Source organism: Dromaius novaehollandiae, chromosome 29 (assembly GCF_036370855.1).
Source record: "Dromaius novaehollandiae isolate bDroNov1 chromosome 29, bDroNov1.hap1, whole genome shotgun sequence".
Classification (NCBI taxonomy): Eukaryota; Metazoa; Chordata; class Aves; order Casuariiformes; family Dromaiidae; genus Dromaius; species Dromaius novaehollandiae.
This window is the reverse complement of record NC_088126.1, coordinates 533,025-558,478: the sequence shown is the minus strand read 5'-3', so window position 1 is coordinate 558,478 and position 25,454 is coordinate 533,025. Positions and strand designations below refer to the sequence as shown.

The 25,454-nt window shown below is 74.8% G+C and overlaps 4 protein-coding genes across 7 annotated transcripts; 3 read left to right on the top strand and 1 right to left on the bottom strand.

Annotated features, from left to right (window-relative positions):
* The first annotated feature begins 206 nt into the window (after positions 1-206).
* Positions 207-2,517, top strand: AQP10 (aquaporin 10). The gene is made up of 6 exons (XM_026118718.2): positions 207-377; positions 1,139-1,265; positions 1,498-1,635; positions 1,727-1,845; positions 1,920-2,137; positions 2,209-2,517. The coding sequence occupies exons 1-6, from the start codon at positions 273-275 to the stop codon at positions 2,402-2,404; spliced, it is 903 nt and encodes a 300-aa protein (XP_025974503.2). The 5' UTR covers positions 207-272; the 3' UTR covers positions 2,405-2,517.
* Positions 2,518-3,544: 1,027 nt separating this feature from the next.
* Positions 3,545-14,156, top strand: ATP8B2 (ATPase phospholipid transporting 8B2). Of its 3 annotated transcripts, XM_064498770.1 has the most exons (27): positions 3,545-3,752; positions 5,136-5,194; positions 5,415-5,528; positions 5,616-5,714; positions 5,841-5,902; positions 6,002-6,074; positions 6,177-6,247; positions 6,329-6,408; positions 7,239-7,397; positions 7,471-7,559; positions 7,627-7,823; positions 8,402-8,610; positions 8,707-8,750; positions 8,824-8,989; positions 9,069-9,257; positions 9,440-9,555; positions 9,679-9,843; positions 9,912-10,023; positions 10,131-10,236; positions 10,373-10,517; positions 10,603-10,786; positions 10,974-11,197; positions 11,534-11,617; positions 11,909-12,154; positions 12,308-12,446; positions 12,527-12,657; positions 12,727-14,156. In XM_064498770.1, exons 1-27 carry the CDS (start codon positions 3,722-3,724, stop codon positions 12,994-12,996), a joined length of 3,564 nt encoding a protein of 1,187 aa, XP_064354840.1. In that variant the 5' UTR covers positions 3,545-3,721; the 3' UTR covers positions 12,997-14,156. The 3 variants fall into 3 exon arrangements, with proteins under 3 accessions (XP_064354840.1, XP_064354839.1, XP_064354837.1); XM_064498769.1 differs by lacking the exon at positions 3,545-3,752 and having other exon boundaries at positions 4,982-5,194; positions 12,011-12,154; XM_064498767.1 differs by lacking the exon at positions 3,545-3,752 and having other exon boundaries at positions 4,982-5,194.
* Positions 14,157-14,812: 656 nt separating this feature from the next.
* Positions 14,813-18,209, top strand: IL6R (interleukin 6 receptor). Of its 2 annotated transcripts, XM_064498876.1 has the most exons (10): positions 14,814-15,040; positions 16,102-16,332; positions 16,408-16,531; positions 16,603-16,787; positions 16,861-17,021; positions 17,094-17,238; positions 17,316-17,359; positions 17,424-17,511; positions 17,585-17,693; positions 17,792-18,209. In XM_064498876.1, the coding sequence occupies exons 1-10, from the start codon at positions 14,911-14,913 to the stop codon at positions 17,985-17,987; spliced, it is 1,413 nt and encodes a 470-aa protein (XP_064354946.1). In that variant the 5' UTR covers positions 14,814-14,910; the 3' UTR covers positions 17,988-18,209. The 2 variants fall into 2 exon arrangements, with proteins under 2 accessions (XP_064354945.1, XP_064354946.1); XM_064498875.1 differs by having other exon boundaries at positions 14,813-15,040; positions 16,861-17,238.
* Positions 18,210-19,474: 1,265 nt separating this feature from the next.
* Positions 19,475-22,908, bottom strand: SHE (Src homology 2 domain containing E). Its single transcript, XM_064498877.1, has 6 exons — positions 21,782-22,908; positions 21,324-21,450; positions 20,589-20,882; positions 20,362-20,515; positions 20,148-20,267; positions 19,475-19,723 (listed from the first exon to the last, which is right to left on the bottom strand). The coding sequence occupies exons 1-6, from the start codon at positions 22,211-22,213 to the stop codon at positions 19,537-19,539; spliced, it is 1,314 nt and encodes a 437-aa protein (XP_064354947.1). The 5' UTR covers positions 22,214-22,908; the 3' UTR covers positions 19,475-19,536.
* Positions 22,909-25,454: the final 2,546 nt, after the last annotated feature.

Sequence of the window (25,454 nt, the reverse complement as noted above, 5' to 3'; positions counted from 1 at the left end):
GCTCGTGTTCGACCGTGGCCGGCTCCGGTCCCGCTGGGGGTCCTTCCCCGGTCCTGCCACCGTAGCCCCCCGCCGCGGGGTGGGAGCCGGGGCCCAGCCGTGCCGTGGCTGCTCGTCGGACTCTGGTCCCCGGCCCCGCGCGGCACCTCCCCGGGGCGGCACGTGGCCCGATTGGACAAAGTCTGCGCGTTCTCACCCCCCCCAGCCCGGGCTCATACCAACGCCACCGCACTGGGAAGGCGCCTCCGCCGCCTCCGCGCCCCGCCGGCCCCATGGTCTCCGCTACCTTCTTGAAGAGGGCCCAGGCCCTGCTCCGCATCCGCAACCAGCTGGCGCGGGAGTGCCTGGCCGAGCTGCTGGCCGTCTTCGTGCTCATCGTGAGCAGGGCGCGCGGGGGCGAAGGGCGGCAGCGGGCAGGGATCCAAGGCCTCGGGGACCCCGCCGGGCTCCAGCAGCCCCCAGCTGCTGCCCCATCCCTCGTCCATCCCTGGGGGGCGGGAGGGGGTCGCCCCGCGCCGGCGGAGGCCCCGGCTGGGCGCGGGCTGCACTGGGCGCCCCGTGTGACTGGGTGGTCCCCCGGGCTCCCCCTTGGACCCTTTTCCTGCAGCGTGATAAGGGAATGGGTGCTGCTGCGCGGCACTGAGGGAGCGGAGCCGGGAAGATGTGCGCTTTGACACTCCCTGCCGTGATCCTCCCCGAATCAGGCAAAGGTCAGGGCTCGCGAGCCGTGTCTGAAGCACTGAGGGCCGGATCCCACGTGGGTGGATGCTGGCACCTGCCAGCAGCACATCTTCCCCTGGCTTCACGCCCCAAAAGCAGTATATTCATAACTGATAAAATTTGTACCTAGTCATCAAAAACCAGGAGTGAGACCAGCTGTTCTGCACATTGCCCAGTAAACACATCCCCACGCGCTCCCCATCCTCAGCGAGAGTGAGAGCCCAGGGTGCCTGCGAGCCCTGTGCTCAACCGGACCCAAGCAGTACCATAGAGACTGCGCAGGAAGAGGCACCAGAGTGGTCAAGCCTTTGCCGTGGCTTGTTCCCCTCCCGGGCAGCAGCATTGCGAGGGGGCGGAGGGCACCGTGGGGAGCCGGGGCGGGCAAGCGCCTGCCCAGAGCCGTCCCCCTCTCGTGCAGCTCATCACCCTGAGCGGGTCGGCGCAGACGGTCACCAGCTCGGGCACCAAGGGCAACTTCCTCACCTCCTACCTGTCCGGGGCCCTGGCCGTCATGGTGGCGATCCACATGGCCGGCGGTGTCTCAGGTGAGACCGGTGCCGTCCCCGGCCTCCTGCTGCCCCACGGCTCTGCTCTGCCCTCGCTCCCGCCGTCCCCTGGCTGTTCCCAGGCACCGAGCGGCATCAACCCCGGCCTTTGCCAGCTCCGCGCCCCACGGACCCTTCGGCCCGGCTCCGGCTGCACGCGCTGGCCTGGCTGCCCGTCCCCCCGCCCCGGTCTCCCGGTCCCCCCCAGCCCTTCGTCGCGGCTCTCTTGCAGGGGCCCACCTGAACCCGGCTTTTTCCCTGGCCCTGTGCCTGCTGGCACAGTTCCCGTGGTGGAAGTTCCCCATCTTCCTCACCGTGCAGACCCTGGGAGCTTTCCTCTCCGCGGGCGCCGTCTACGCCCTCTATTACGGTAGGCAGCCGCCCCCGTGGCCCCGCGCCCCCCGGCACCTTTCGGGGTGCACCCGCTCCCCGGTGCGACGGGGGATGCCGTGCCTCCGCAGACGCCATCCAGTACTACAGCAACGGCACCCTGGCCGTCTCCGGCCCCAGGGAGACCGCCTCCATCTTCGCCACCTACCCCGCCGACTACCTCTCGCTCCAGAATGGCTTCCTCGACCAGGTGGGAGGTCGGGGGGCTGCGGCGCGGGGCCCCCGCCCCCCCGGCGGGCGCTGAGCTGCCGCCCGGCCCCGCAGGTGATGGGCACCGGGCTGCTGGTGGCCGGCGTCCTGGCCATCGGGGACCACCGCAACAACAGCGTCCCCAGGGGCCTGGAGCCGGTGGCCGTGGCCCTGCTGGTCTTCTCCATCGAGCTCTCCATGGGCTCCAACTGCGGCTGCCCCATCAACCCCGCGCGGGACTTGGGGCCCCGGCTCTTCACCTACGTGGCGGGCTGGGGCTCCGAGGTGTTCAGGTGGGTACGGGGGCGGGCGCGGGCAGCGCTGCCGCGGCCCCGTCCCCACCGTGCCCGGGCTCTGTCCCCAGCAGGGGCAACGGCTGGTGGTGGGTGCCGGTGGTGGCCCCGCTGCTGGGCGCCGTGGCCGGCTCGTCCCTTTACCAGCTCTTCGTGGCCTTCCACCACCCGCCGGAGGAGAGCGCGGCCCCGGCCCGCGACGGCCCCGGCGTCGAGAGGAGCATCGCCATCCCCCTCCCCGCCAGGGCGCCCTACGGGGAGAAATGACTCCTGCGCCGCAGCCCCGGGGACGAGGGCGGAGGGGGGGCGAGCGGCGCAGTGTGTCCCCCCCCGGCACCGGGCTCCCGTGACGCCAATAAAGGAGCCCCGAGGAGGCAGGAGGCGTCGCCTGTGCCGTGTCCGTGGACCGTCGTGTCCGTGTGCACCGCGGGGACGGTGCTGGCGGCTCCAGTGAGCGGAGCTGGCTATGGGGGGGCTCAGTGGGCTCCCTCCGGCCGCGCCCGGGGCCTGCGCCCCGGCTGCCTGCTTCTCCCTGCTCCCTGCACCCATGGGATCCCCCCCACATGCACCCTGCACCCATGGGATCCCCCCCACGTGCTCCCTGCACCCATGGGATCCCCCCCACATGCACCCTGCACCCATGGGATCCCCCCCACGTTCTCCCTGCACCCATGGGATCCCCCCCACGTGCACCCTGCACCCATGGGATTCCCCCCCACATGCACCCTGCACCCATGGGATCCCCCCCACGTGCACCCTGCACCCATGGGATCCCCCCCACATGCACCCTGCACCCCCAGGCATGCGCCCTGCTCCCTGCACCCATGGGATCCCCCCCCACATGCACCCTGCACCCCCAGGCATGCGCCCTGCTCCCTGCACCCCTGGGATCCCCCCCACATGCACCCTGCACCCCCGGGCCCCCTGGGGATGCTCCCTGCACCCCCGGGCATGCGCCCTGCTCCCTGCACCCATGGGATCCCCCCCACATGCACCCTGCACCCCCGGGCATGCGCCCTGCTCCCTGCACCCATGGGATCCCCCCCCACATGCACCCTGCACCCATGGGATCCCCCCCACGTGCACCCTGCACCCCCAGGCATGCGCCCTGCTCCCTGCACCCATGGGATCCCCCCCACATGCACCCTGCACCCATGGGATCCCCCCCCACATGCACCCTGCACCCCCGGGCATGCGCCCTGCTCCCTGCACCCCTGGGTCCCCCGGGGATGCCCCCACCACCCCGGGGCTGCCCCCCGCTCCCCCGTGCCCCCCACTCCCACTTTGCCCCCCCGGATGCTCCGGGCTGCCCCGGGCGCCCATCCCCGTCCCGTCGGGGCGGCGCGGGGCAGCGCTACGGCTCCCCCCGGCGGCGGCGGCGGCGGCGCGGCCGGTTCCCCCCCCCCCCCCGCCGCATCACTTCCGCCGCCTCCCGCGAACCGGCGCCGCGGCCGCGCGGGCCGGGCCGGGCCGGGCCGGGGCTCGGAGGCGGCGGCGGCGGCAGCGGCGGCCCGGGCCCCGGTGGCCGCGCTGCGCTGGGCCGGGCCGCGCCGGGCGCCGCGCCGATGGGCCGCGCCGGGGGCCATGGAGCCGTGCGCCGCCCGCCGGGCCCCAGGTACGGGGGGGGGGCGGCGGGGGCGGCGGGGCCGGGGCTGCCGGGGCCGCTGCTGCGCCCCGAGCCGGGCTGCGGCGGGGCCGGGCCTGCGCGGGCGGGCGGCGGCGGCGGCGGCGGCGGGGCCGGGGGACGCGGGAGGCCGGGGCAGGACCGGGGACGGGGGGGGACGGGGGGGGGCAGGACCGGGGGGCCCTGGAGGGCAGAGGGACATGGGGGGCTGGGGGAGATGGGGTCAGAGCTGGGGGTCTGGGGTGCAGGGCAGAGGGATGTGGGGGGCAGGGGGACATTGGGGGGTAGGGGGACATGGGGGGCAGGGCTGGGGGGCATTGGGGGACATGGGGGGCAGGGGCAGGGCTGGGGGGCATGGGGAGATGGAGGGCAGGCTGGGGGTGCAGGGTGGAGGGATATGGGGGCAGGGGGACACTGGGGGCGGGAGCAGGCTGGGGGTAATGGGGGGCATGGGAGGTGCAGGGCTGGGGGACATGGGGGGCAGGACAGGGCTGTGGGGTGCGGCGCTGGGGGATGGGGGCAGGGGCAGGCTGGGGGTCTGGGGAGCAGGGCAGAGATATGGGGGCAGGGAGAGGGCTGGGGGGCTGTTGGGGGGGAGATGGGCAGAGGGAGATGGGGTGCAGCTGAGCAGGGCTGGGGGGCTCCTGGGATGCGACATGGGGGGTTATTTGGGGCTGGGGGGGGTTTGGGGGTGCAGCTGAGCAGGGCTGGGGGCTGGGGGGGCCTGGGGGGCAGCGAGGGTGCAGAGGAACAGGCTGGGGGGGCAGGATGTGGGGCCTGGCGGGACACAGGGTGACACGGCATGTCTGGGGCGTCTGGGGGCGCAGAGGTGTGGGGCTGGGGGCGCAGAGGTGTGGGGCTGGGGGCGCAGAGGTGTGGGGCTGGGGGCGCAGTGGGGCAGGGCTGGGGCGCAGAGGTGTGGGGCTGGGGGTGCAGTGGGGCAGGGCTGGGGGTGCAGAGGTGTGGGGCTGGGGGTGCAGTGGGGCAGGGCTGGGGCGCAGAGGTGTGGGGCTGGGGGTGCAGTGGGGCAGGGCTGGGGGTGCAGAGGTGTGGGGCTGGGGGCGCCGTGGGGCAGGGCTGGGGGCTGCTGCCTGGGGTGAAGGCTCCTGGCCGCAGCTCCAGCCACGGCGCCGTGGGGCAGACCACCCCCGTCCCCTGGCCATGCCGTGGGGCAGGCCGCCCCCGTGGCCATCCCATCCCCGTGCCGTGGGGCAGACCACCCCCGTCCCCTGGCCATGCCGTGGGGCAGGCCGCCCCCGTGGCCATCCCGTCCCCGCGCCGTGGGGCAGGCCGCCCCCGTCCCGTCCCATCCCCGCGCCGTGGGGCAGGCCCCATGGCGGCGGCGGCGCGGGGCTGACGGGCACGCTGTCGCAGAGGAGGAGAGGCGGGTGCGAGCCAACGCGCGGGACTACAACGAGAAGTTCCAGTACGCGGTGAGTGGGGCGGCCCTGACCCCCCCCCGGCCCCCGTCCTGCTCGCGGGGGGGCTGCGGCGGGCACGGCGGTGGGGGGGGGGTTACAGCTAAAAATAGCTGTTTGCCCTGAAATCGTGCTGACGGGCCGTCAGTGCCCCGGGGCGGCGGCGGGGGGGCCGGCAGTGGGGGGTGCCGGCGGTGCCCCCCCCCGAGCCTGACCCCCCCCCCCCCCCCCCCAGAGCAACTGCATCAAGACCTCCAAGTACAACGTCGTCACCTTCCTGCCCGTCAACCTCTTCGAGCAGTTCCAGGAAGTGGCCAACACCTATTTCCTCTTCCTCCTCATCCTGCAGGTGGGCGCGGGGGGGCCGCCGGGGGGGCCGGGGCCGTGTCCTGCCCGGGGGTCGCCTCGGCCCCCCTCACCCCCCGCCTCCCCCCAGCTCATCCCGCAGATCTCCTCGCTCTCCTGGTTCACCACCATCGTGCCTTTGGTCCTGGTGTTGACCATCACGGCCGTCAAGGACGCCACCGACGACTACGTGAGTGTCCGGGGGGGCTGCGGCGGGGGGGGGGGGGGGGGGCTGCGGCGTCGGGGACGGACGGACGGACGGACAGACGGCTGCCGGGCTGCGCCCCCGTGACGCCGCTGTCCCCCCCGTGCCCAGTTCCGCCATAAGAGCGACAAGCAGGTGAACACCCGGCAGTCCCAGGTGCTGCTCGGCGGCGGGTGAGTGTCGTGGGGACGGGCGGGGGGGGGCGCGGGGGAGCCCCCCCCACGCTGGGACCGCGGCCGTGCCGCCCCGTGACCCCCGCCGCCCCCCCGCAGCCTCCGGCAGGAGCAGTGGATGAACGTCCGCGTCGGGGACATCATCAAGCTGGAGAACAACCAGTTTGTGGCGGTGAGTCCGGGCCCCGCTGGGGACGCGGCTCGGCCCCCCCCGGGGCAGGGTGGGCTGGGGGGGGGCCCGGCCCCCGCTCAGCCCCTCGGCGCCTCTCCGCAGGCCGACCTCCTCCTCCTCTGCAGCAGCGAGCCCCACGGCCTGTGCTACATCGAGACGGCGGAGCTGGACGGGTGGGTATCGCCCCGCCACCGCGGGGGCCTCCGCGGCAGCCCGGCGGGACCCCCGCAAACCCCCGCCCCCCCCGCCCGCAGGGAGACCAACATGAAGGTGCGGCAGGCCATCCCCGTGACCTCGGAGCTGGGTGACACCGGCAAGCTGGCCCGCTTCGACGGTGAGCAGCTGAGGCTGGCCGGGGTCGGGCCCCGCCGTGGGGCGGCCCCGGGTCCCCTCTATCTCCCGGCTTGGATCGGGCTCTGCTCCGGGAGAGACCGGGGCCGTCCGCGCTGTGGTCCCGTGGCTTGAGCTGGGGGGCTGGGGCTGGGGCTGGAGATGGGGCTGGGGCTGGGGCTGGGGCTGGAGATGGGGCTGGGGCTGGAGATGGGGCTGGGGCTGGAGATGGGGCTGATGGGGCTGGGGCTGGAGATGGGGCTGATGGGGCTGGGGCTGGAGATGGGGCTGGGGCTGGAGATGGGACTGATGGGGCTGGGGCTGGAGATGGGGCTGATGGGGCTGGGGCTGGAGATGGGGCTGGGGCTGGAGATGGGACTGATGGGGCTGGGGCTGGAGATGGGGCTGGGGCTGGAGATGGGGCTGATGGGGCTGGGGCTGGAGATGGGGCTGGGGCTGGAGATGGGGCTGATGGGGCTGGGGCTGGAGATGGGGCTGATGGGGCTGGGGCTGGAGATGGGGCTGGGGCTGGAGATGGGACTGATGGAGCTGGAGATGGGACTGATGGGGCTGGGGCTGGAGATGGGACTGATGGGGCTGGGGCTGGAGATGGGACTGATGGGGCTGGGGCTGGAGATGGGGCTGCGGCTGGAGATGGAGATGGGGCTGCGGCTGGAGATGGAGATGGAGATGGGGCTGATGGGGCTGGGGCTGGAGATGGGGCTGGGGCTGGAGATGGGGCTGGGGCTGGAGATGGGGCTGGGGCTGGGGCTGGGGCTGTGCCGGTGCCGCGGGGAGGGGGCGGGTTACAGCCGCGCTGTCCGCTGCGCCCAGGCGAGGTGGTCTGTGAACCCCCCAACAACAAGCTGGACAAGTTTGGGGGGACGCTGTACTGGAAGGAGAACAAGTATCCCCTGAGCAACCAGAACATGCTGCTGCGGGGCTGCGTGCTGCGCAACACCGAGTGGTGCTTCGGCCTCGTCATCTTCGCAGGTGGGCCGGGGCGGGCCGGGGCGCGGCGCCGCGGCGGGGAGAGGCCCCCCCTGACCCGCTGCCCCCTCCCCAGGTCCCGACACGAAGCTGATGCAGAACAGCGGCCGCACCAAGTTCAAGCGGACGAGCATCGACCGGCTGATGAACACGCTGGTGCTCTGGGTAGGCGGGGGGGCTGCGCGGGCGCCCGCCCCCCCCGCCGGGCGCTGACGCCCCGTCCCCTCCCCAGATCTTCGGCTTCCTGGTGTGCATGGGCGTCATCCTGGCCATCGGCAACGCCATCTGGGAGCACGAGGTGGGCGTCTGCTTCCAGATCTACCTGCCCTGGGACGAGGGGGTGCACAGTGCCTTCTTCTCCGGCTTCCTCTCCTTCTGGTCCTACATCATCATCCTCAACACCGTGGTGCCCATCTCGCTCTACGTGAGGTAGGGCACGGCCGAGGGGGCCGCGGGCCGGGCGGGGGCGCGGGGGGGGCGTCCGCCGGGGACGGGGCCGGGCTGGAGGCGCGGGGCCGGGCGCGGGGCTGGGGCCGGGGCCGGGCAGCTCGCTGCGGGGGCCGCGTCCGCCCTGGGGCCCCCCCGCGACCCCGCGGGTCCCCGGGGCCCCGGCTGTGTGTCTGGCTGCTCGTCTCCCGCCCTGGCTGCACGCTGGTTGTTTTGCTCTGCCTCCCGCAGCCCCCCGGCTCCCGCACTGTCCCCTTCTCTCTCTCTTTTAATTTCTCTCTCTTTTCGTTCCCCAGCATGGGTTCTGTCACCCCTAGCCCCGAGGTAAGAGCGTGTCCCCCCACCCCTCCCACTAGCTCGTTGCTGTCTGCCCTGGGGCTGGGGGGGCTCGGGGCGCGCGGGGGGGCCGCCCCGCCAATCCCGCCGTCGGGCCCGGGGGGGGGCCGGGGGGGGGGGCAGCCCCGGGGAGGGGCGCGGGGGTCCCAGGCGCTGGGGTCCGGGGCGGGGGCTCCCGTCGCCGGCCCCGGCCGCGCCGCTGACGCCCCGCCGCCCCCCCGCAGCGTGGAGGTGATCCGGCTCGGGCACAGCTACTTCATCAACTGGGACAAGAAGATGTACTGCGCCAAGCGGCGGACGCCGGCCGAGGCCCGGACCACCACGCTCAACGAGGAGCTGGGGCAGGTGGAGTACATCTTCTCCGACAAGACGGGCACCCTCACCCAGAACATCATGGTGTTCAGCAAGTGCTCCGTGCACGGGCACAGCTACGGTGAGCGGGCGCCGTGGGGCAGCGGGGGCCGGCGGCGTCCCCGGGGGCCGGCGTCGTCGTGTCCCCGCGCCGCTGACCCCGCGCCCCGCTTCGCAGGCGACGCGCAGGACGTGCTGGGGCGCAAGGCGGAGCTGGGCGAGGTAAGGGGGCGGCGGAGGCGGGGCGGCGGAGCCGGGGGGCGGCGGGCTCTAACCCCGTCTGCGCCCCCGCCAGAGGCCGGAGCCCGTCGACTTCTCCTTCAACCCGCTGGCCGACCCGCGCTTCCAGTTCTGGGACGCCGGGCTGCTGGAAGCCGTCAAGCTGGGCGACCCCCACGTGCACGAGTTCTTCCGCCTGCTCTCGCTCTGCCACACCGTCATGTCCGAGGAGAAGAGCGAAGGTGGGCGAGGGGGCAGGGCCGGGGGGGGCAGCGGCAGCGGTGCCGCCGGCCGGCTCGAGCCCCGCGTCCCCCCCCCCAGGGGAGCTGTACTACAAGGCTCAGTCCCCGGACGAGGGGGCTCTGGTCACGGCCGCCAGGAACTTCGGCTTCGTCTTCCGCTCCCGCACGCCCAAGACCATCACGGTGCACGAGCTGGGCCGCGCCATCACCTACCAGCTGCTGGCCATCCTGGACTTCAACAACATCCGCAAGCGCATGTCCGTCATCGGTGAGGCCCCGGCGCGGCCTGGCACGGCGCGGGGCCGGGGGCGGGACGCGGTGGGGCTGGAGGCGCTTGGGGCCGGCGCGGCGCGCTGGGGACCGGCCCCGCGGGGAGGGCGGTGGGGCTGGGGTGGGGTGGGACCCGCTGCTGCGCCCGCGTGCCAGCCGGCCTGTCCCCTGCTCCCGCAGTCCGCGGCCCCGAGGGCAAGATCCGGCTGTACTGCAAAGGGGCCGACACGATCCTGCTGGAGCGCCTGCGCCCCGCGAGCCAGGACCTGACGAACGTCACCACCGACCACCTGAACGTGAGCGGGGCCGGGGCCGGGGCCGGGAGGGGCGGGGGCCTCCCCTCGTGCCTGTGCCGGGGGGGTCGAGGCCGGGGGACGCCCCGGGGGTCCGCCTCGGCACCCAGCGCCGGCCGCTCGCAGGAATACGCCGGCGAGGGGCTGCGGACGCTGGTGCTGGCCTACAAGGACCTGGAGGAGAGCTACTACGAGGACTGGTCCGAGCGGCTGCGCCGAGCCAGCGGCGCGCCCGAGGCCCGCGAGGATCGCCTGGCTCGGCTCTACGAGGAGGTGGAGCACGACATGACGGTAGGTGGGCCGGGAGCGCCGGGGCGGGGGGCGCCGGGGCAGCCCCCGCTGACCGCCCGGGTCCCCAGCTGCTGGGAGCCACGGCCATCGAGGACAAGCTGCAGCAGGGGGTCCCCGAAACCATCGCCATCCTGACGCTGGCCAACATCAAGATCTGGGTGCTGACGGGGGACAAGCAGGGTGAGCCGCCGGGGCGGGGGCGGCGGGGGCGCGGAGACGAGGCCCTTCGCGGCCCGGCTCAGCTCCTGCTTCTGCTTCTGCTTCTGCTTCTGCTTCTGCTCTGGCAGAGACGGCCGTGAACATCGGCTACTCCTGCAAGATGCTGACGGACGACATGACGGAGGTGTTCGTGGTCACGGGCCACACCGTGCTGGAGGTGCGGGAGGAGCTCAGGTGAGGGTCGGGGGCCGGGGCCAGGCTGAGGACACCCCTGGGGCGCTGTGGGGCAGGGCTCTGCTCGGGGGGGCTGGGGCATACGAAAAGGCCCTGGGTAGAGGCCCCCGACCTCTCTCCTCCTCTTCCTCCTCAGGAAAGCCCGGGAGAAAATGATGGATGCATCGCGCTCCGTGGGCAACGGCTTCTCCTACCAGGAGAAACTCTCCTCCTCCAAGCTCACCTCGGTGCTGGAAGCCATCGCGGGCGAATACGCCCTGGTCATCAACGGGCACAGCCTGGTAGGGGCCGTGGCCGCTGCGCCCCACGGGGCAGCCCGTCGCGGCGGTGGGTCTCGCCCCGCGACGCCCCGCGCTCCCCTCGCAGGCCCACGCGCTGGAGGCTGACATGGAGGTGGAGTTCCTGGAGACGGCGTGCGCCTGCAAGGCCGTGATCTGCTGCCGCGTCACCCCCTTGCAGAAGGCCCAGGTGGTGGAGCTGGTGAAGAAGTACAAGAAGGCCGTGACCCTGGCCATCGGCGACGGGGCCAACGACGTCAGCATGATCAAGAGTGAGTCCTGGGGGAGATGGTTAGGTCCCGGGGCGGAGGGGTGTCCATCCCTGCCCCATCCCGGGCCTGCTGGAGTCTGTCCTTGCTCTTCTGAGCCTGCGGGGAGGTGACCGGCTGGGGGCTGCTGTCCTTGTCCCCGTGTTCGTGGTGTGGTCCTACTGACTCTGCGTGTCTCTGCCCTCCGCAGCCGCCCACATCGGCGTGGGCATCAGCGGGCAGGAGGGCATCCAGGCGGTGCTGGCCTCCGACTACTCCTTCTCGCAGTTCAAGTTCCTGCAGCGCCTGCTGCTCGTGCACGGGCGCTGGTCTTACCTGCGCATGTGCAAGTTCCTCTGCTACTTCTTCTACAAGAACTTCGCCTTCACCATGGTCCATTTCTGGTTCGGCTTCTTCTGCGGCTTCTCAGCGCAGGTGCGTGGCCGGGTCCGTGGGCGGGAGCCGGGGGGGGGTTGGCACGCAGGGTCCGTGCCGAGCGCATGGACGCGTGCCCCGGGCCCCGCGGCAGTGGCGTGCCGGGCAGGCAGAGCCGGGCTGCGGCCGGAGCGAGGCCGGCGCGCCGCGGTCGCCGCGAGGAGCCCCCGTCTTGTGGGCTGCCGCGCGGTGGCAGCAGCACCCCGCGCTCCCCGGCGTGGCCCCTGCGCGGGCGCCGCTCCCCTCCCCTCCCGGCCGCTCCCCCAGCCTGGGCCCCACGGCCGCGGGGCCACGCGGGCCGGTCTCGCGCCCCGCTGAGCGCTGCCTCCCGCGCAGACGGTGTACGACCAGTACTTCATCACGCTGTACAACATCGTCTACACCTCGCTGCCCGTGCTCGCCATGGGCGTCTTCGACCAGGTGCGCCGGGGCGCCGCGAGGCCGGGGGGCTCGTGCCGTGGGGCGGCGTGGGCGCGCGAGGGGGCTGGAGCCGGCCCTCCTGCTCCACGGGGGGGTTCAGCGGAGGCCGTGGGAGCCCGTCGCGGCTCCGTGCCGCTCTGCGGGAGGAGGGCTGCTCCCGGGCTGGGCTGTCCTCGTCCTCGTCCTCGTCGGTGGCAAACGCTGGCCCAGCCCCGGCGCGCAGGCTGCACCTGCCCGCGGCTGGCGGGACGTGCCCGGGCTGGCCACGTCCCCATCTCGCGTGCGCCCCAGGACGTGCCGGAGCAGCGGAGCATGGAGTACCCCAAGCTGTACGAGCCGGGGCAGCTGAACCTGCTCTTCAACAAGCGGGAGTTCTTCATCTGCATCGCCCAGGGCATCTACACCTCCGTGCTCATGTTCTTCATCCCCTACGGCGTCTTTGCTGACGCCACCCGGGACGACGGGGCCCAGCTGGCCGACTACCAGTCCTTCGCCGTCACCGTGGCCACCTCCCTGGTGATAGTCGTCAGCGTGCAGGTAGGTGCTCCGGCGCGGACCGCGGCTGCTCGGCCCAGACGGCGGCAGCACGGAGGGTGGCTGGGGCTGGGGTCCCATCCGGCCCCGCGGCCCCGCTCCGGAGCGCCACGGCCTGTCCCTTGAGCCCTGCCGCCTCCTTCCCCTTTCCGCCAGATCGGGCTCGACACCGGCTTCTGGACAGCCATCAACCACTTCTTCATCTGGGGCAGCCTGGCTGCCTACTTCGCCATCCTCTTCGCCATGCACAGCGACGGCCTCTTCCAGATGTTCCCCAACCAGTTCCGCTTCGTGGGTGAGCGCGGGGGGGGCCGTGAGCGCGGCTCGGCCCCGTCCCCCCGCCCCCCCCCCCGGGCTCACGCCGCCTCTCCCCAGGTAACGCGCAGAACACGCTGGCGCAGCCCGCGGTCTGGCTCACCATCGCCCTCACCACCGTGGTCTGCATCGTGCCCGTGGTGGCCTTCCGCTTCCTCAAGCTGGACCTGAAGCCCGAGCTCTCGGACACGGTGAGGGCGCGGGGCCGGGGGGGCCGGGGGGGCCGCGGGGGCCGGGCGCTGACGGCGCCTCCCCCCCAGGTGCGCTACACCCAGCTGGTGCGGAAGAAGCAGAAGGCCCAGCACCGGTGCCTGCGGCGCGTGGGGCGGGCGGGCTCGCGCCGCTCCGGCTACGCCTTCTCGCACCAGGAGGGCTTCGGCGAGCTCATCATGTCCGGCAAGAACATGCGCCTCAGCTCCCTGGCGCTCGCCGGCTTCGCCGCCCGCCCCGGCGCCGCCTGGATCGAGACCCTGCGCAAGAAGAAGGGCAGCGACGGCAGCCCCGGCGCCGACGGGACGCTCAAGGTGTGAGCGGGGAGGGGGCGTCCCCGGGGGGCCGGGCCCCCCAGACCCGCGCGGATGGGGGGGGGAGCGGGGCCCCGCCGGGTGCTGAGCTTTGGCGGAGGAGTCTGGACCGGCACCGCGTCACCAAAACCACGACCTCGCCCCGGGCTGCACGGACGGAGCCCCCCGGGGCCGTGCCCCCCCTCCCCGGGGCCGTGCCCCCCCCGGGGGCCATCGTTTCAGTATTCACCTCCACCGCGTGCAACCCCCCCCCCCCAAGCCACACGCGAATGTATCACGCCAGAGCCACCGCCGCGGCCGGGGGGTGACGGGGGGCTCGGACGGCCCCGCGCGCCCAGCCCCGCTCCCCCCCCCCACACCCACGTGTCTTCTTTTTTATATATAAAACAAAAACAAACAAAAAGGAAGAAAAAACCCTCCCCGTTTACAGAGCGACTCTTTTCTCTCCGGGGTGGCGGGGCTGGTGCCGGAGGGAGCGCCGGGGGCCGCGGCCCCCCCGGGCAGGGGCAGCGTTTGGCCGCTGGTGCCCGGGGGGCCGAGTCCTCGGGGCGAAAGGGGAACCGGCCCCCGGCGCCTTCCTGCTCTCGGGGGGAGGGGGCCGGGCCGGGCCGGGCCGCGCTGCTGTGATTCCCGGCCGCGCCGGGGTTGCACAACGGCCGGGCGCCGCTTCCTTCTCCCTCGTGCCGGCGCGGGGACCAGGGCGGGCAGCGCCGGGCGCGGGGGCCCCACCGGGGCTGGGTGCTCCCGGGGGTCCCGGGGGCCGGCGCGGGGTGCAGGGCCGCTGCCTCCCCCTTGGCCGGGCGCGAGACGGGCCGCGGGGCTGCTTCGGCCTCGCGGGGGGGCCGGACGCCTGGGCCCCGGGGCGGCCCCCGCCTGCTCCGCGGCTCCTCGGGCCCTTGGGGGGAAGCGCCGGCCCCGGGGCCCCGCTGCCCTTCGCACCAAAGAGGAAACGGCGCAGCGCTGGCCTTGGCGTGCTCTAGAGTCTATTTTTGGGGGCGTTTGGGTTTTTTCCCTGTTCTTTCGGAGCTGGGGAGAGGCGGCGGTGGGCAGGGGCCGAGGAGCGTTGCGTATAACTTATTACACATTTCTATACTTGCAGAATTGTATCATTTTATGGGTATACAGAGAAAAATAACCAGCTTTTTATAAAAATGCCTTTCGGAGCAGCCTCTGCCTCGTCTCTTTTTCCCGGCCGGGGCGGGAGGGAGCGGAGCTGCCGTCGGGCGGGGGCTGCGCCGGGAGCTCCGCGGGGCGATTCCTGGGGGGGCCCGGGGCTCGCGGGGCAGCAGTCGGGGTTGGGGGGCACCGCTGGGGATGGGGCGAGGGGGGAAACGGGGGCCTGGGCTGGGGTAAGGGGGGCTGTGCTGGGTGTGCGGGAAAAGAGGGGTCAGGGCAGCCCTGAGGGCACAGTGAGGGGCACAGACGGGGGGGGGTCGGGGCAGCCCCGGGGGCACGGTGAGGGGCACAGACAGGGGGGGGTCGGGGCAGCCCCGGGGGCACGGTGAGGGGCACAGACGGGGGGGTCGGGGCAGCCCTGAGGGCACGGTGAGGGGCACAGACAGGGGGGGTCGGGGCAGCCCCGAGGGAGCGGTGTGGGGCACAGACGGGGGGGGTCGGGGCAGCCCCGAGGGAGCGGTGTGGGGCACAGACAGGGGGGGGTCGGGGCAGCCCCGAGGGCGCGGTGAGGGGCACAGACAGGGGGGGTCGGGGCAGCCCCGAGGGAGCGGTGTGGGGCGCCGGGGCAGCCCCGAGGGCGCGGTGAGGGGCCCCGGCGGGGGGCGGCGGGGCGGGCCGGCCCGGGCGCACGTGCCGCCGCCGCGGTCCCGCCCCGCCGGTTTCACAACCGCGGGCACCGGCCGCGCCGGGCGGTTCCGCAAATGTTTTGCTGCGCGGGGCCCGGCCGCGGCTCGCCCCGGGCGCATGGCTCGGCCGCCGGGGCCGCCGCTCCGGGCCGCGCCGCCGCTCCCGCTCCCGCCGCCGCTGCTGCTGCTGCTGCTGCCGCTGCTCCTCGCCGCCGCCGCGCTGCCCCGGCGGCCCTGCGACCCCGCGGGTGAGCGCGCACCGGGCCGGGGGCGGCGGGACCGGGCGCAGCGGGGACACGTGCGGGACCGGGGCGGGGGGGCCGGGGCAGGGGGGCCGGGCGGGGGGTCCCCGGTGCCCCGTCGGAGCGGGCGGGGGCCCCGGGGGCCGCGGGGGGCCGTGTCCGACCGCGCCGGCGCTGAGCCCGGTTCCCCCTCGGAGCCCCGGTCGCTCTGCGGGGCTGCGGGCGCCACCCGGACCCCCCAGTCCCGGGTCGGAGGGGGGGCAAGCCCGGACGCCTGGGCTCTCCCCGCTGTGGGCACGGGGGGTGTCGCCGGGGCGGCGGGGGGTGACCGCCGCGGTCGGGGCGGGCTGAGCCGGGCTCCCGCTCCCCGAGCGTCCCCCGGGCCGGGAAGGAGCCTGTTCCCGACCTTCGCTGACCTGTTCCCGGCCGCGCGCCCGGGCTGGGGCCCTGCCAGGCCCGGCCGCGTGGGAGGCCCCGTCCCCCCCGTCCCGCCCCCCGGGCCTCCCCCTCGGCTCCTCGGCGGCGCCAGCACCCTGCCCGCGGGCCGGGCGCCCCGGGGCTGCTCCGGCACCCAGCCTCCCCCGGCCCCGAGGCGGCTCCCCGCGGCCCGGGCACCGCAGCCTCCCGCCGCGGCGAGCTGACGTGAGCGGGGATTAGCAGGTCCCCGCGAGCCCTCGCGGGCGCCGGGCTGTTCTGGCAGCCGGAGCAAGGCTGCAGGTCCCGGCTGGCTGTTGACCTTTGCAGCGATCCCGGGAAGGGCAGAAGCTGCCGGAGCGTCCTGTCCCGTCCCGTCCCGTCCCGCCCCGCCCCGCCCCGCCACCCTCCCCGGCCGGGCCCCGCGCCGGCCTCGGCGCTTAACCCTTTGCACCCCCGGGGTGCTGCTCCCGGCGTGCCGCCCGGGTCCGGCCGCTCCGGTCCCCCGGCTCCCGGCGGCGGGAGGAGCTGGCGCAGGCTCGACGCCTCCTGCAGATACCGACCCGGCGGCGGGCAGGAGCGTCCCGTCTCCTCGGCGCCGGCCCCGGGCAGGTGCGCGCCGCCCGGCCTGACGCCCCGTCCCCCCCGCGCAGAGCTGCCGCCGGACACGGTGCTGGGGCGCCCGGGGGGCAACGTGACGCTGCGCTGCGGGGGCGAGGGGCTGCCGAATGACAGCGTGTCCTGGGAGCTGGAGACGCGCCGCGGCCGGCGGCTGGCGCAGGGGGCGGCCCTGCCGCTGCGGGGGCTGCAGCGGGGCGACGCGGGGCGCTACAGCTGCCGCCGGGGGGGCCGCCCCCCCCGCACCCTGCGCCTCCTGGTCCAAGGTGGGTGCGGGGCCGGGCGGGGGTCCCGGGAGCGGCCGCCGGCCCCGCTCGCCCCCAGCCCCCCCTGCCTTGCAGACCCCCCCGAGGCGCCCCGCGTCTCCTGCTACCGGCGCAGCCACGACCGGGACGTCCTGTGCGAGTGGCCGCTGCGGGCGAAGCCGGCCCCCGGCACGCGGGCGACGCTGTGGGTGAAGCGGCGGTGAGCGCGGGCCGGGGGGCGGCGGGGGGGGCCGTGGGCGCCCCGGCCCCGGCTGAGCCGCGTCCCCGCAGGTTCACGGCGGAGAACGCCACGGAGCAGCAGTGCCGCTATTTCTCCAAGGTGCAGAAGTTCGTCTGCCGGCTGACGGTGCCGCCGGGCGCGGACGACAACAAGCCGCTCGTGGTGTCCACCTGCGTCCGCAACGGCGCCGGCAGCGCGGCCGGCGAGGACAAGATCATCACGCTCAGCGGCGTCCGTAAGTGCCGCCGCGCCGGGGCCGCGGGGCCGCGGGCCGCCGGCACCGCCGCCGCCTCTCCGCTCGCCCGCAGTGAAGCCGGACCCGCCGCTCAACGTGACGGTGCGGGCGCTGGAGCGGCGGCCGCGGCGGCTGCGCGTGGCCTGGGCCTACCCCTCCTCCTGGGACCCCCGCTTCTACTGGCTGCGCTTCCAGGTGCGCTACCGCCCCGAGCCCGCCCGGACCTTCACGGAGGTGAGCCCAGCCCCGGCGCCGTGGGGAGGGTCCCGCGGCGGCCGGCGGCTCCCGCTGCCCCCGTGCCCCCAGGTGGACCAGGTGACGCAGACGTCGCTGGACATCGCCGACGCCTGGGCGGGCACCCGGCACGTGGTGCAGGTGCGGGCGCGGGAGGAGTTCGGCCACGGCGCCTGGAGCGAGTGGAGCCGCGAGGCCGTGGGCACCCCCTGGACAGGTACCGGGGGCGGGGGGGGACGGGGCGCGGGCCCCCCTGGGCCGTGCCGGGGGCTCACGCGCCCTCCCGCCGCGCAGATCCCCAAGACCTCGCGTCGGAGCCGGGGCCCTTCAGCTCGCAGGTAGGACGGGGCCGGGCGGGGGGGGGGCTCCGGGCCGCCCCGTCCCACCGCGACCCTCCCGCAGTTCCCGGCGGAGGATGGCACCGACGGCTACGGGGCTACGCTGCCCCCCGAGCTCTTCGGGGCCGACCCCACCGAGGAGGCCGCCGGCGGTGAGAAGCGGGTCCGGGGCGGGTTCCGGGGGGGGGGGCGGCACCCGCTGACGGCCCCGTCCCCTCCGCCCAGGGGAGACCCTGGAGGCCGGCAGCCGCCCCGGCGCGGCCCCCTCCGCCTTCCTCGTGGCCGGCGGGAGCCTGATTCTGGGAATCGCCCTCTTCGTCGGCATCGTGATGCGGTGAGTGCCGGGGGGGCGGGACTGCTGGGGGGGCTCGGCCGCCCCCGGCCCCTCTCTGACGCGGGGCCGCCGTCCCCTCCGTGCCGTCCCCCCCGCAGGTACCGGCGGACGTGGCGGGCGGGCGGGCGGCGGGGGGCCAAGCCGGACGGCGCGGGGCAGCACGCGCTGGTGCCGCTGGCCCCCCCCAGCCCCAGCTCCCCGCTGAGCGAGACCCCGCTGCTGCCGCCCGCCAGCCCCCCGGCCCCGGGGCCCTTCCACGCCACCAACCTGGACTATTTCTTCTCCGGCAAGTAGCCGGGCTGGACGCTGCGGGGGGGGGCCGCGGCCCCGGAAGCGTGGGAGCGGGGCCCCCCCGGGCAGGGCTGAGCCCCGGCCCCGTGCAGGCAGCAGCGGGAGCGCCCGGCGGGCTCGGCCGCATCCCGCGGCCCCAGCGCAGCGCAGAGAGTTTATTTTTGCAGCACGTGTTGGGGAAACGTGACCAAACGCGTCTCCTAAATAAATGCCTTTTATTTTTAAGGGAGCGTCGAGGCGCCCGGTCTCGTGGGGCTGGGGGGGCGGCGGGGGCCGGGGGCCCAGCGCGGGCAGCGCCCCGGGCGCCGCAGCTGCAGGAAACCGCAGGCAGCGGGCGCGGGCACCGGGCTCCCTGGGGACGCCGTGCTCCCCGCGGGGCCGGCCCCGCGCTATAAAAAGCTCGGCAGGATGCAGATGTGCGGGGGGGGGCCGGGGCACCGGGCCGAGGTGCCCTGGGTGGGGGGGTCCCGAAAGTGCCCGCTCGCACCGGCACCAGCCTGGGGCTGCCACCTGCCTCCGTCCTCCCGTGCGGCACGAGGTGCCACGGGGCCGGGTAACCCCACGGCCGGGCCAAACCCGCTGCCCCCCACCTCTGCCCCCCCCCCAACCTCCGCCACCCCGTGGGGTCTCTGCTCTCCCCCCCCTGCACACCGAAGCCAGGGGCGGCCGCGGGCTCGCCGGGTCCCAGGGCGCGTTGGGGCCCGCGGGGCTGCCACGAGCGCGCGGGAACCATGGTGCCAGTGCGGCCGGCAGCTCCCGTGCCCCTGGGGCCCCCGGCTCCCCGAGGGACCGGCTGGGCCACGCTGCTTGTTTTTCCTCTCCAAAAATGGCCTCGTCCAGCCGGTAACGTGCAGCTCCAGCCACGAGGTGGTGGGGGCCTGGCGACCACCGTGTCCCGAGCCGGCAACGAGCGCGGGGTGCTCAGCGCGGGGTGCTCGGTACATGGGGCATGGTGCATGCTGCACAGCCCAGGGCACTCGGTGCAGGGCCCAGGGTGCTCGCTGCATGCTGCATGGCCCAGGGCACTCGGTGCATGGCCCAGGGTGCTCGCTGCATGCTGCATGGCCCAGGGTGCTCGGCGCAGGGTGCTCGCTGCATGCTGCATGGCCCAGGGTGCTCCGAGCAGGGCCCAGGGTGCTCGCTGCATGCTGCACAGCCCAGGGCACTCGGTGCAGGGCCCAGGGTGCTCGCTGCATGCTGCATGGCCCAGGGCACTCAGTGCAGGGCCCAGGGTGCTCGCTGCATGCTGCATGGCCCAGGGTGCTTGGCGCAGGGTGCTCGCTGCATGCTGCATGGCCCAGGGTGCTCTGTGCAGAGCCCAGCACCCCCGCGCTGCAGCCGCCGGGGCGGGAGGACCCCGCTGCTTGGGCCGCAGGAGCAGGAGGGTCTCGGTGCCTTTCTGCACCCGCAGCGACCTCCCCGCGGGGGCCGCCTTGGCCCCCCAGGGCAGCCCCCATCCCTGCGCCCCCCCCGCCCCAGGGCAGCCCGCGTCCTCTCAGCCAACACCTTTATTCCCGAGGCGGTTACAGGGCGCGGGGCGGCGGCGCGGGCGCTAGTGCAGCTTGCAGTGCACGGGGTGCAGCAGCGCCATGTGCTCGGCCCCCTTGAAGGGCAGCTTCTCGGTGGAGTAGTAGTGCACGACCTCGGGGACGCTGGCGAAGACGCCGCTCGTCTGGCTCAGCGTGTACTTGTTGTCCTTGGTCTGCGCCACGATGATGTGGACGCAGCCCTGGCTGGTCCTGCGGCGCGGCGGGCGTCAGCGGGGGCCGGGCGCCGCGGGCCGCCCCGCCGCCCGATCCGCCCTCTATTTGTTCCCGCTCCCCGCTCCGATTGTTTCGGCTCCGGGGGCTCCGCTTCCTCAGGAAGGAAACGCCGCCGGCGCTGCCGACAATGCCGCCGCGGGGAGGGGGCCGCCCCGGCGCCGCGGCCCCCGAGCAGGGCAGCTACCCGGCCCGGACGCCTGGGCCCCCTCCCCGCACCGGGAAGGGGCGTGGGAGTGGGGGGGCACGATTCCCCCGGGATGCGGCTGCTCCCTGTGCTGCTGCGGCTCCCACGGGCAGCCCAGGGTCCGGATGGGACCTCCAGGGCTGGGACCCCCCCCATGGCCAGACCCCCCCCCATGGCCGGACCCCGCCCCCATGGCCAGACCCCCGGGCCACTCACTTGAGGGCGATGGAGTACTTGCCGCTGCCGGTCTCGCTGGTCCGCACCAGGTAGCCGGCCTCCTTGCAGGGCTGCAGCCGGGTCTCGGCCTCGGCGCGGGTGATGGCCCCGTGGTACCAGCTGCGGGAGAGCCGGGGCGGCGCTGAGCGGCGGTGGGGGGGGGGGGGGGAGCACTGCCGGCCCGGCCGCGGCTCGGGGCCCCCCCGCCACTCACGGCTGCTTCTCCAGCGCCACGGCGGGGTCCACCCGCTCGCCCTCGCCGTGCTCCGGGGCCGCCGGCTTCAGCATCTTGGCGGTCCAGCTCTTCTGGCGGAGATGCTGCCGCGGCGGCGCCTCCTCCTTGGGCCGCTCCGAGCCCTCGAACTGGACTGGGGGGGGGGAGGCGGCGTCAGCCCCCCGCGGCCGCCCCGCCACCCCCCCCCCGTCGCCCCGGCCCCCTACCCGACAGCGCCTTGACGATCTGCTCCTTCTTCCACTCCCAGGGCTGCTCGTACTCGGCGGCGGGGCGCTCGTCGTCCTCCGGCAGCCGCCCCTCGGCCGCCCGCGCCCTGCGCTCCGCCGCCGGCCCCTCGCCCGGCTCGTAGGGGGTGTCGTAGAGCTGCGGGGCCTTAACCGGCCCCTCCCTGGGCCCCGGGCGCTTGGCCGCCGGCTCCGGCTTCTCGCCGGCCTCGCCGGGGCCGTCCAGCAGCAGGACGGCTTTGACCAGCGGGTCCTTGGAGCCGCGGCGGCGGATCTCTGCGGGGCGCAGGGCGGCGGCGTCGGGGCACCGGGCGAGCGGCGAGCGCAGCCCGTGCACCGGGTCCCCGCCGGCGGCCGCCCGCCCCGTCTGGCCCCCCAGCGCCTCGCAAAGAGCCCGGGCCGCCCCGCACGGAAAAAAACCATCAGCAGCAAATCTTTTATTTCCAGCTTCCGGCCGACTCACTTCCTGTTATTCCCTCCAGCTGTGCGGGTGGAGCGGGGGGTCGCGGCGGGGGCCCCGTCCCCCCCAGGGGGCCCGTCCCGTCCCGGCGCCCTGCCGCAGCCCCCGGTGTGCTGGGCCGCCGCAAGCCCGCGGGAGCCGCTTCCCCGCTGCCCGTGGGAACCGATTCCCCGCTTTTCCCGACGGCTGTGAGAACCGATTCCCGGCTTTTCCCGCTGCCCGTGGGAACCGCTTCCCGCTGCTCCCGGCGGCCCCACCTGTGATCATCTGCTGGGCGTCGTAGGGCTCCATGTAGCCGTCGTTCTCGCCCAGGCGCTCGGCCTCCCGCTGCCCCTTGGTGCGCTTGGCGTCGTAGGGGTCGGCGTAGTCCTCCAGGATGATGACCTGCGGCGCGGGGGGGCTCAGCGCCCCTGTCCACGCGCCACCCCCGCTGCCCCGGCCCGGGTGAAAGTCCCCGGGCGGCCGCGACGCCGTGGTGGGGGCCGCGCGCTTGCAGGGCCAAGACCCCCCCCCACGCCCGCCGTGTCTTCCCGGAAAAAGCTTTACGTAACCGCCTATTTCGCCAGCGCCGGGCGAAGGGGTCGGCGGGGCCCGGGGAGGACGGGCATCGCCCCCCCCCCAACGAGACGCTGGGGTGAGCCGGGCTAACGAGCCGCCTGCGCGCGGGGCCGCGGGGCTGCCGTCGCCCCCCCCCCCCGCGCCCCCCCCCGCTTACCGTCTCCGCCTTGGCGCTCTTGGCCTTGTCCTGCTCGAGGGCCGGCGCGGGGCCGGCGCCGGGGTAGCCCTTGCCGTTCTTCTCGTGGGCCTCCACCTTGATGAGGCGGTTGATGTAGGTGCCGCCGCCCTTGGCGGGGGGCTCCGGCGGCCCCCCCTCGGCCCGCGAGTTCTTGCGCATCCTCCCGGCGGCGGCCTGCAGCAGGCCCTGCAGGTTGTCCCGCGAGAGCCGGCCGCCCCCGTCCCGGCCGGCACCCCGGCAGCCCCCCGGCTCCGCCGCCGAGTCCTTGCGGCTCCTGCCCGGGGGGGCCCCCCCGGGCGGCTCCCTGCGCGCCGGGCCGCCCAGCTTGCCCAGGCTACCGCCGCCCGGCCGGGCCCGCTCCGACGCCGGCCTCAGGCTGGCCGGGAACTCCTTGAACCACTTGGCCGCCATGGGGCAGGGGCGGCCCCCCCGCGGCCCCCCGCGCCCTCAGGGCCAGCTCAGCCGCGGGGCGGCCCGGCCCCCCCCGGCCGCAGGAGCAGGGGGAGCGGGGCCGGGGGCGGCCGGGGGCCAGCGCGTCCCCGGCAGCGGGGGGCCGCGGGGCTGTTGCCCCCCCGTCGTCGGGCGGACGAGGGGTCTCCAGGCGTCCTCGGCTCCGGGGGGGGGGGGAGCGATGCGGCAGCCCCGGCTGCTTGGCCCCAGGGGGGCAGGCGCGGCTCGTGCGCCCCCCCGGGGGGGCTGGGGGTCTCTCCAAGGGTCCTTCGCCCCAGGGACGGGGCGCCGGGGCGTCCCAGGTCCTTTGCTCCGGTGAAGCGGGGGGGGGGGGGGGGTCTCTCCAGGCGTCCGGGGGTCCCAGCTCCGTCAGTCCGGGGGGCGAGCGGGGGGGCTGCGAAGGCCCTTTGCCCGGGGGGGCGCAGCGTCCTCGTCCCCGGGGCGGCTTCCAGCGGTCCCTCGCTGCGGCGGGTCCAGCCCGGGGCTCCGGCTCTGCCCGGGGCGGGCAGCGGCGGGGGGGGGCCCGGCCCCGCGGCCGCTGCCGTCGCGGCTCCTCGGGGGGCTGCGGCGGGGCTGCAGGGCGCTCAGGCCGGCCCGGGGGGCCCCATGCGGCGGCGGCGGCGGCGGCGCGGAGCCGAGCGGGGCCGAGCGGGGCCGGACGGGCCGGAGGGGGCGGCGGGGCCGGCGCTCCCCGCCCAGATCCGGAGGGGGCGGCGCGGCCCCCGGGGACGGAGCGGCACCGGCCCGGCGGGCGTCTCACCGGCCCCGGCCCCGGGCGGCGCCGCGGCCCCCGCCCCGGCCCGACGGGGCGGCCCCGGCCCCTCACCCCGGGCGGCCCCGGCCCCGCCGGCCCCGGCGCCTTTCCGGCCTCGCCGTCCAGGCACGGGGGGAGTCTCCGCTTTGCCCCCCCCGCCCGGGGCTGGCCGAGGTGCCCTCCGGGACAGCGGCGGGACGGCGGCGGTTCGAGGGTCCCCAGGCCCCTGCCCGGGCTCACGGCACCGGGGCTGCAGTGCGCCAGGGCGCCCCGCGGGCTAACGGGGCGGGAGCCACCGAAAGGCCCCCCCCCCCCCTGCCCCGAGGCTCCGGGGCTCGGTGCTCGGCCCCGGGGCTCCTGCCGCCCTGCTTGCGGCTGCGGGATGTGGCTGAGCCCCAGATCTGTGAGGCTGCGGAAAGCAGATTTTGTTTCCTGTATGGCTGGAGAGTGAGACAGAGACACCGAGAGCGAGAGAGAGCGCGAGTGAGAGAGAGAGAGAGAGAGAGAGAGAGAGAGAGAGTGTGTGTGTGTGTGTGTGTGTGTGTGTGTGTGTGTGTGTGTGTGTGTGTGTGTGTGTGTGTGTCTCCCTACGTGTGCATGCGTGCACACATGTGTATGTGTGTGGCTACAAGTGCATGTGTGCACGTGTGTGCATGTACATGTGCATGTGTGTGCGCATGCGTGTCCCTACGTGCACATGTGCACACGCATGGGTATGTGTGGCTACATGTACAGGCACGTGTGTGCATGTGTGCGCATGTACATGTGCAGGTGTGTGCACGCGTGCGTGTGTGTGTCTACATGTGCACATGCATGTGCATATATGTATGGCTGCATGTACATGCGCGTGTGTGCATGCCCGTGCGCGTGTGTGCGTGTGCTGCTGGGGCTGGCACACCGTTACTGACGCATTTGCCCCATTTTGCAGCTAAAGGGGCTCGGCAGCCCCGGCCTGGGCTGGCCCACGGTGGGACACAAGCGCCTCCGGTCGCGGGCTCGGGGACCGGCCCCAAGGAAACGCTGCGTCTTAGCCGGGGACCAGCATCGAGCTGGGGCCGGGCCGGGCGTTGCAGCCGGAGCAGGGCTCGTGCCCCAGCGCTGCGCTGGAGCCGCCTGCGCCGAGCGAGCCGCCCTCGACGGCGCGGGGAGGCAGCGGCCCCGTGGCCCCGGTCCGGACAGGGGCCGAGGCGACGCTGAGCGCCGTGTGCAGGGACACGGCCGGCCCTGGCGCCGCTGCCGCGGTGGCTTAGGAACGCGGTGGCTTAGGAACACGGTGGCTTAGGAAGTGGCGGCGATTTCCACCTCGCGCCGCTCGACAGGATGCGACTTGCGGTGGCGAGGCGCCGCTCCCAGGCTGGCGCCCGAACTGGCCCCCACGGCGCCGGCGCGGGGGGTCACAGTCGGCTGCGCTCGGCTTCCTTAAACCGCCCCAAAGCCCAGGTGAGCCGGGCTGAGCGAGCCGGGGTCGGCAGCTTCACGAGCCGGGGCCGGGGACGGCGTGCTTGGAAACTGCCCGACCGCAGCGGCAAACTGCTAGTGGGGCAAGAGCGAAGGAAAGCAGGTCGCCCCAATCTGCGACGGCCCCGGGGCGCCCCGGCCTCCCGCGTGCTGCTTGCAGGAGCGCTGCCGACCTCCGCGCTGCCGAAGTGCCTGTGCCGTGGAGCAGCTCACGCACAACACGTGCGGTGGGATCCCGGCTGGCTGCAGCTTGTTCTGGGCCAAGTGCGACTCTGGGTCCCGCTGGTGAGGTTAGGAACAAGGCTTCGGTAAAAGCTACTGGTTCTTGGCCTCCCGCCAGGTTTAAATCCCCTTTAGTCTTTCCAGGGGACCCTCAACAGCTGAAGACCCGTACGAGCAGGGGAGAGCGGAGGCTCAGGGAGCTCTTTGGCTGAACAGACGTGGCCCCGAAGACCCCAGCCCTTGGCACCGTCTCGGGGACATTGCGACCCGCTGGCTGCAGCCTGCGCTCCGCCCGGCGCTGCATCCCGACAGCTTCTCTTAGCCAGCCTCTCCTCCAGCCCCGGCCTCCGAAGGGGGAGGCTGTGGGAGCGTCGCCGACGGAGGCGACAGATGGTGCCGAGGGCTCGTTTCCCGGGAAGCCAAAACAAGGGAACTGCAAAGCCGACGCGCTGGTGACTAGCGATGAACCCGCCGCGGCACGAGGCGGATGCTGCCGCTCGGGGAGGCGAGAACAGACGGGACGCGCAGCAGCGCGAGGCGGCGAGTGCCAGACTCCGGCTCATGCTGCTCCTGCCGTGCTTCCAGCCTCGGGGTCGCTGTCCCGCCGAGGAGCAGAAACGTCCCCGCGGCACCGTGGCTGCGGGCAGGGTTAGGGTTAGGTTCCCCCGCGGGGACACGAGCTCCCACGGCCGGGGTGGGACGAACGCCGGCCTGTGCGCGCCCATCTCCGGGTGGGGGGGGGGCTCAAAGCGCTGAAGAGAAGGGAGC

Bases quoted from the DNA above. Each gene is read 5' to 3' on its own strand.
- AQP10 (XM_026118718.2), top strand. From the start codon at position 273: ATGGTCTCCGCTACCTTCTTGAAGAGGGCCCAGGCCCTGCTCCGCATC. The intron at 378-1,138 runs GTGAGCAGGGCG...CCTCTCGTGCAG, and splicing joins TGGCCGTCTTCGTGCTCATC to CTCATCACCCTGAGCGGGTC. The intron at 2,138-2,208 runs GTGGGTACGGGG...CTCTGTCCCCAG, and splicing joins TGGGGCTCCGAGGTGTTCAG to CAGGGGCAACGGCTGGTGGT.
- ATP8B2 (XM_064498767.1), top strand. From the start codon at position 4,997: ATGCCGTGGGGCAGGCCGCCCCCGTGGCCATCCCGTCCCCGCGCCGTG. The intron at 5,195-5,414 runs GTGAGTGGGGCG...CCCCCCCCCCAG, and splicing joins ACGAGAAGTTCCAGTACGCG to AGCAACTGCATCAAGACCTC. The intron at 5,715-5,840 runs GTGAGTGTCCGG...CCCCGTGCCCAG, and splicing joins AGGACGCCACCGACGACTAC to TTCCGCCATAAGAGCGACAA.
- IL6R (XM_064498875.1), top strand. From the start codon at position 14,911: ATGGCTCGGCCGCCGGGGCCGCCGCTCCGGGCCGCGCCGCCGCTCCCG. The intron at 17,360-17,423 runs GTAGGACGGGGC...ACCCTCCCGCAG, and splicing joins CGGGGCCCTTCAGCTCGCAG to TTCCCGGCGGAGGATGGCAC. The intron at 17,694-17,791 runs GTGAGTGCCGGG...TCCCCCCCGCAG, and splicing joins TTCGTCGGCATCGTGATGCG to GTACCGGCGGACGTGGCGGG.
- SHE (XM_064498877.1), bottom strand. From the start codon at position 22,213: ATGGCGGCCAAGTGGTTCAAGGAGTTCCCGGCCAGCCTGAGGCCGGCG. The intron at 20,516-20,588 runs GTAGGGGGCCGG...CCCCCCCCCCAG, and splicing joins GATCGTCAAGGCGCTGTCGG to TCCAGTTCGAGGGCTCGGAG. The intron at 20,268-20,361 runs GTGAGTGGCGGG...GCTCTCCCGCAG, and splicing joins GTGGCGCTGGAGAAGCAGCC to CTGGTACCACGGGGCCATCA.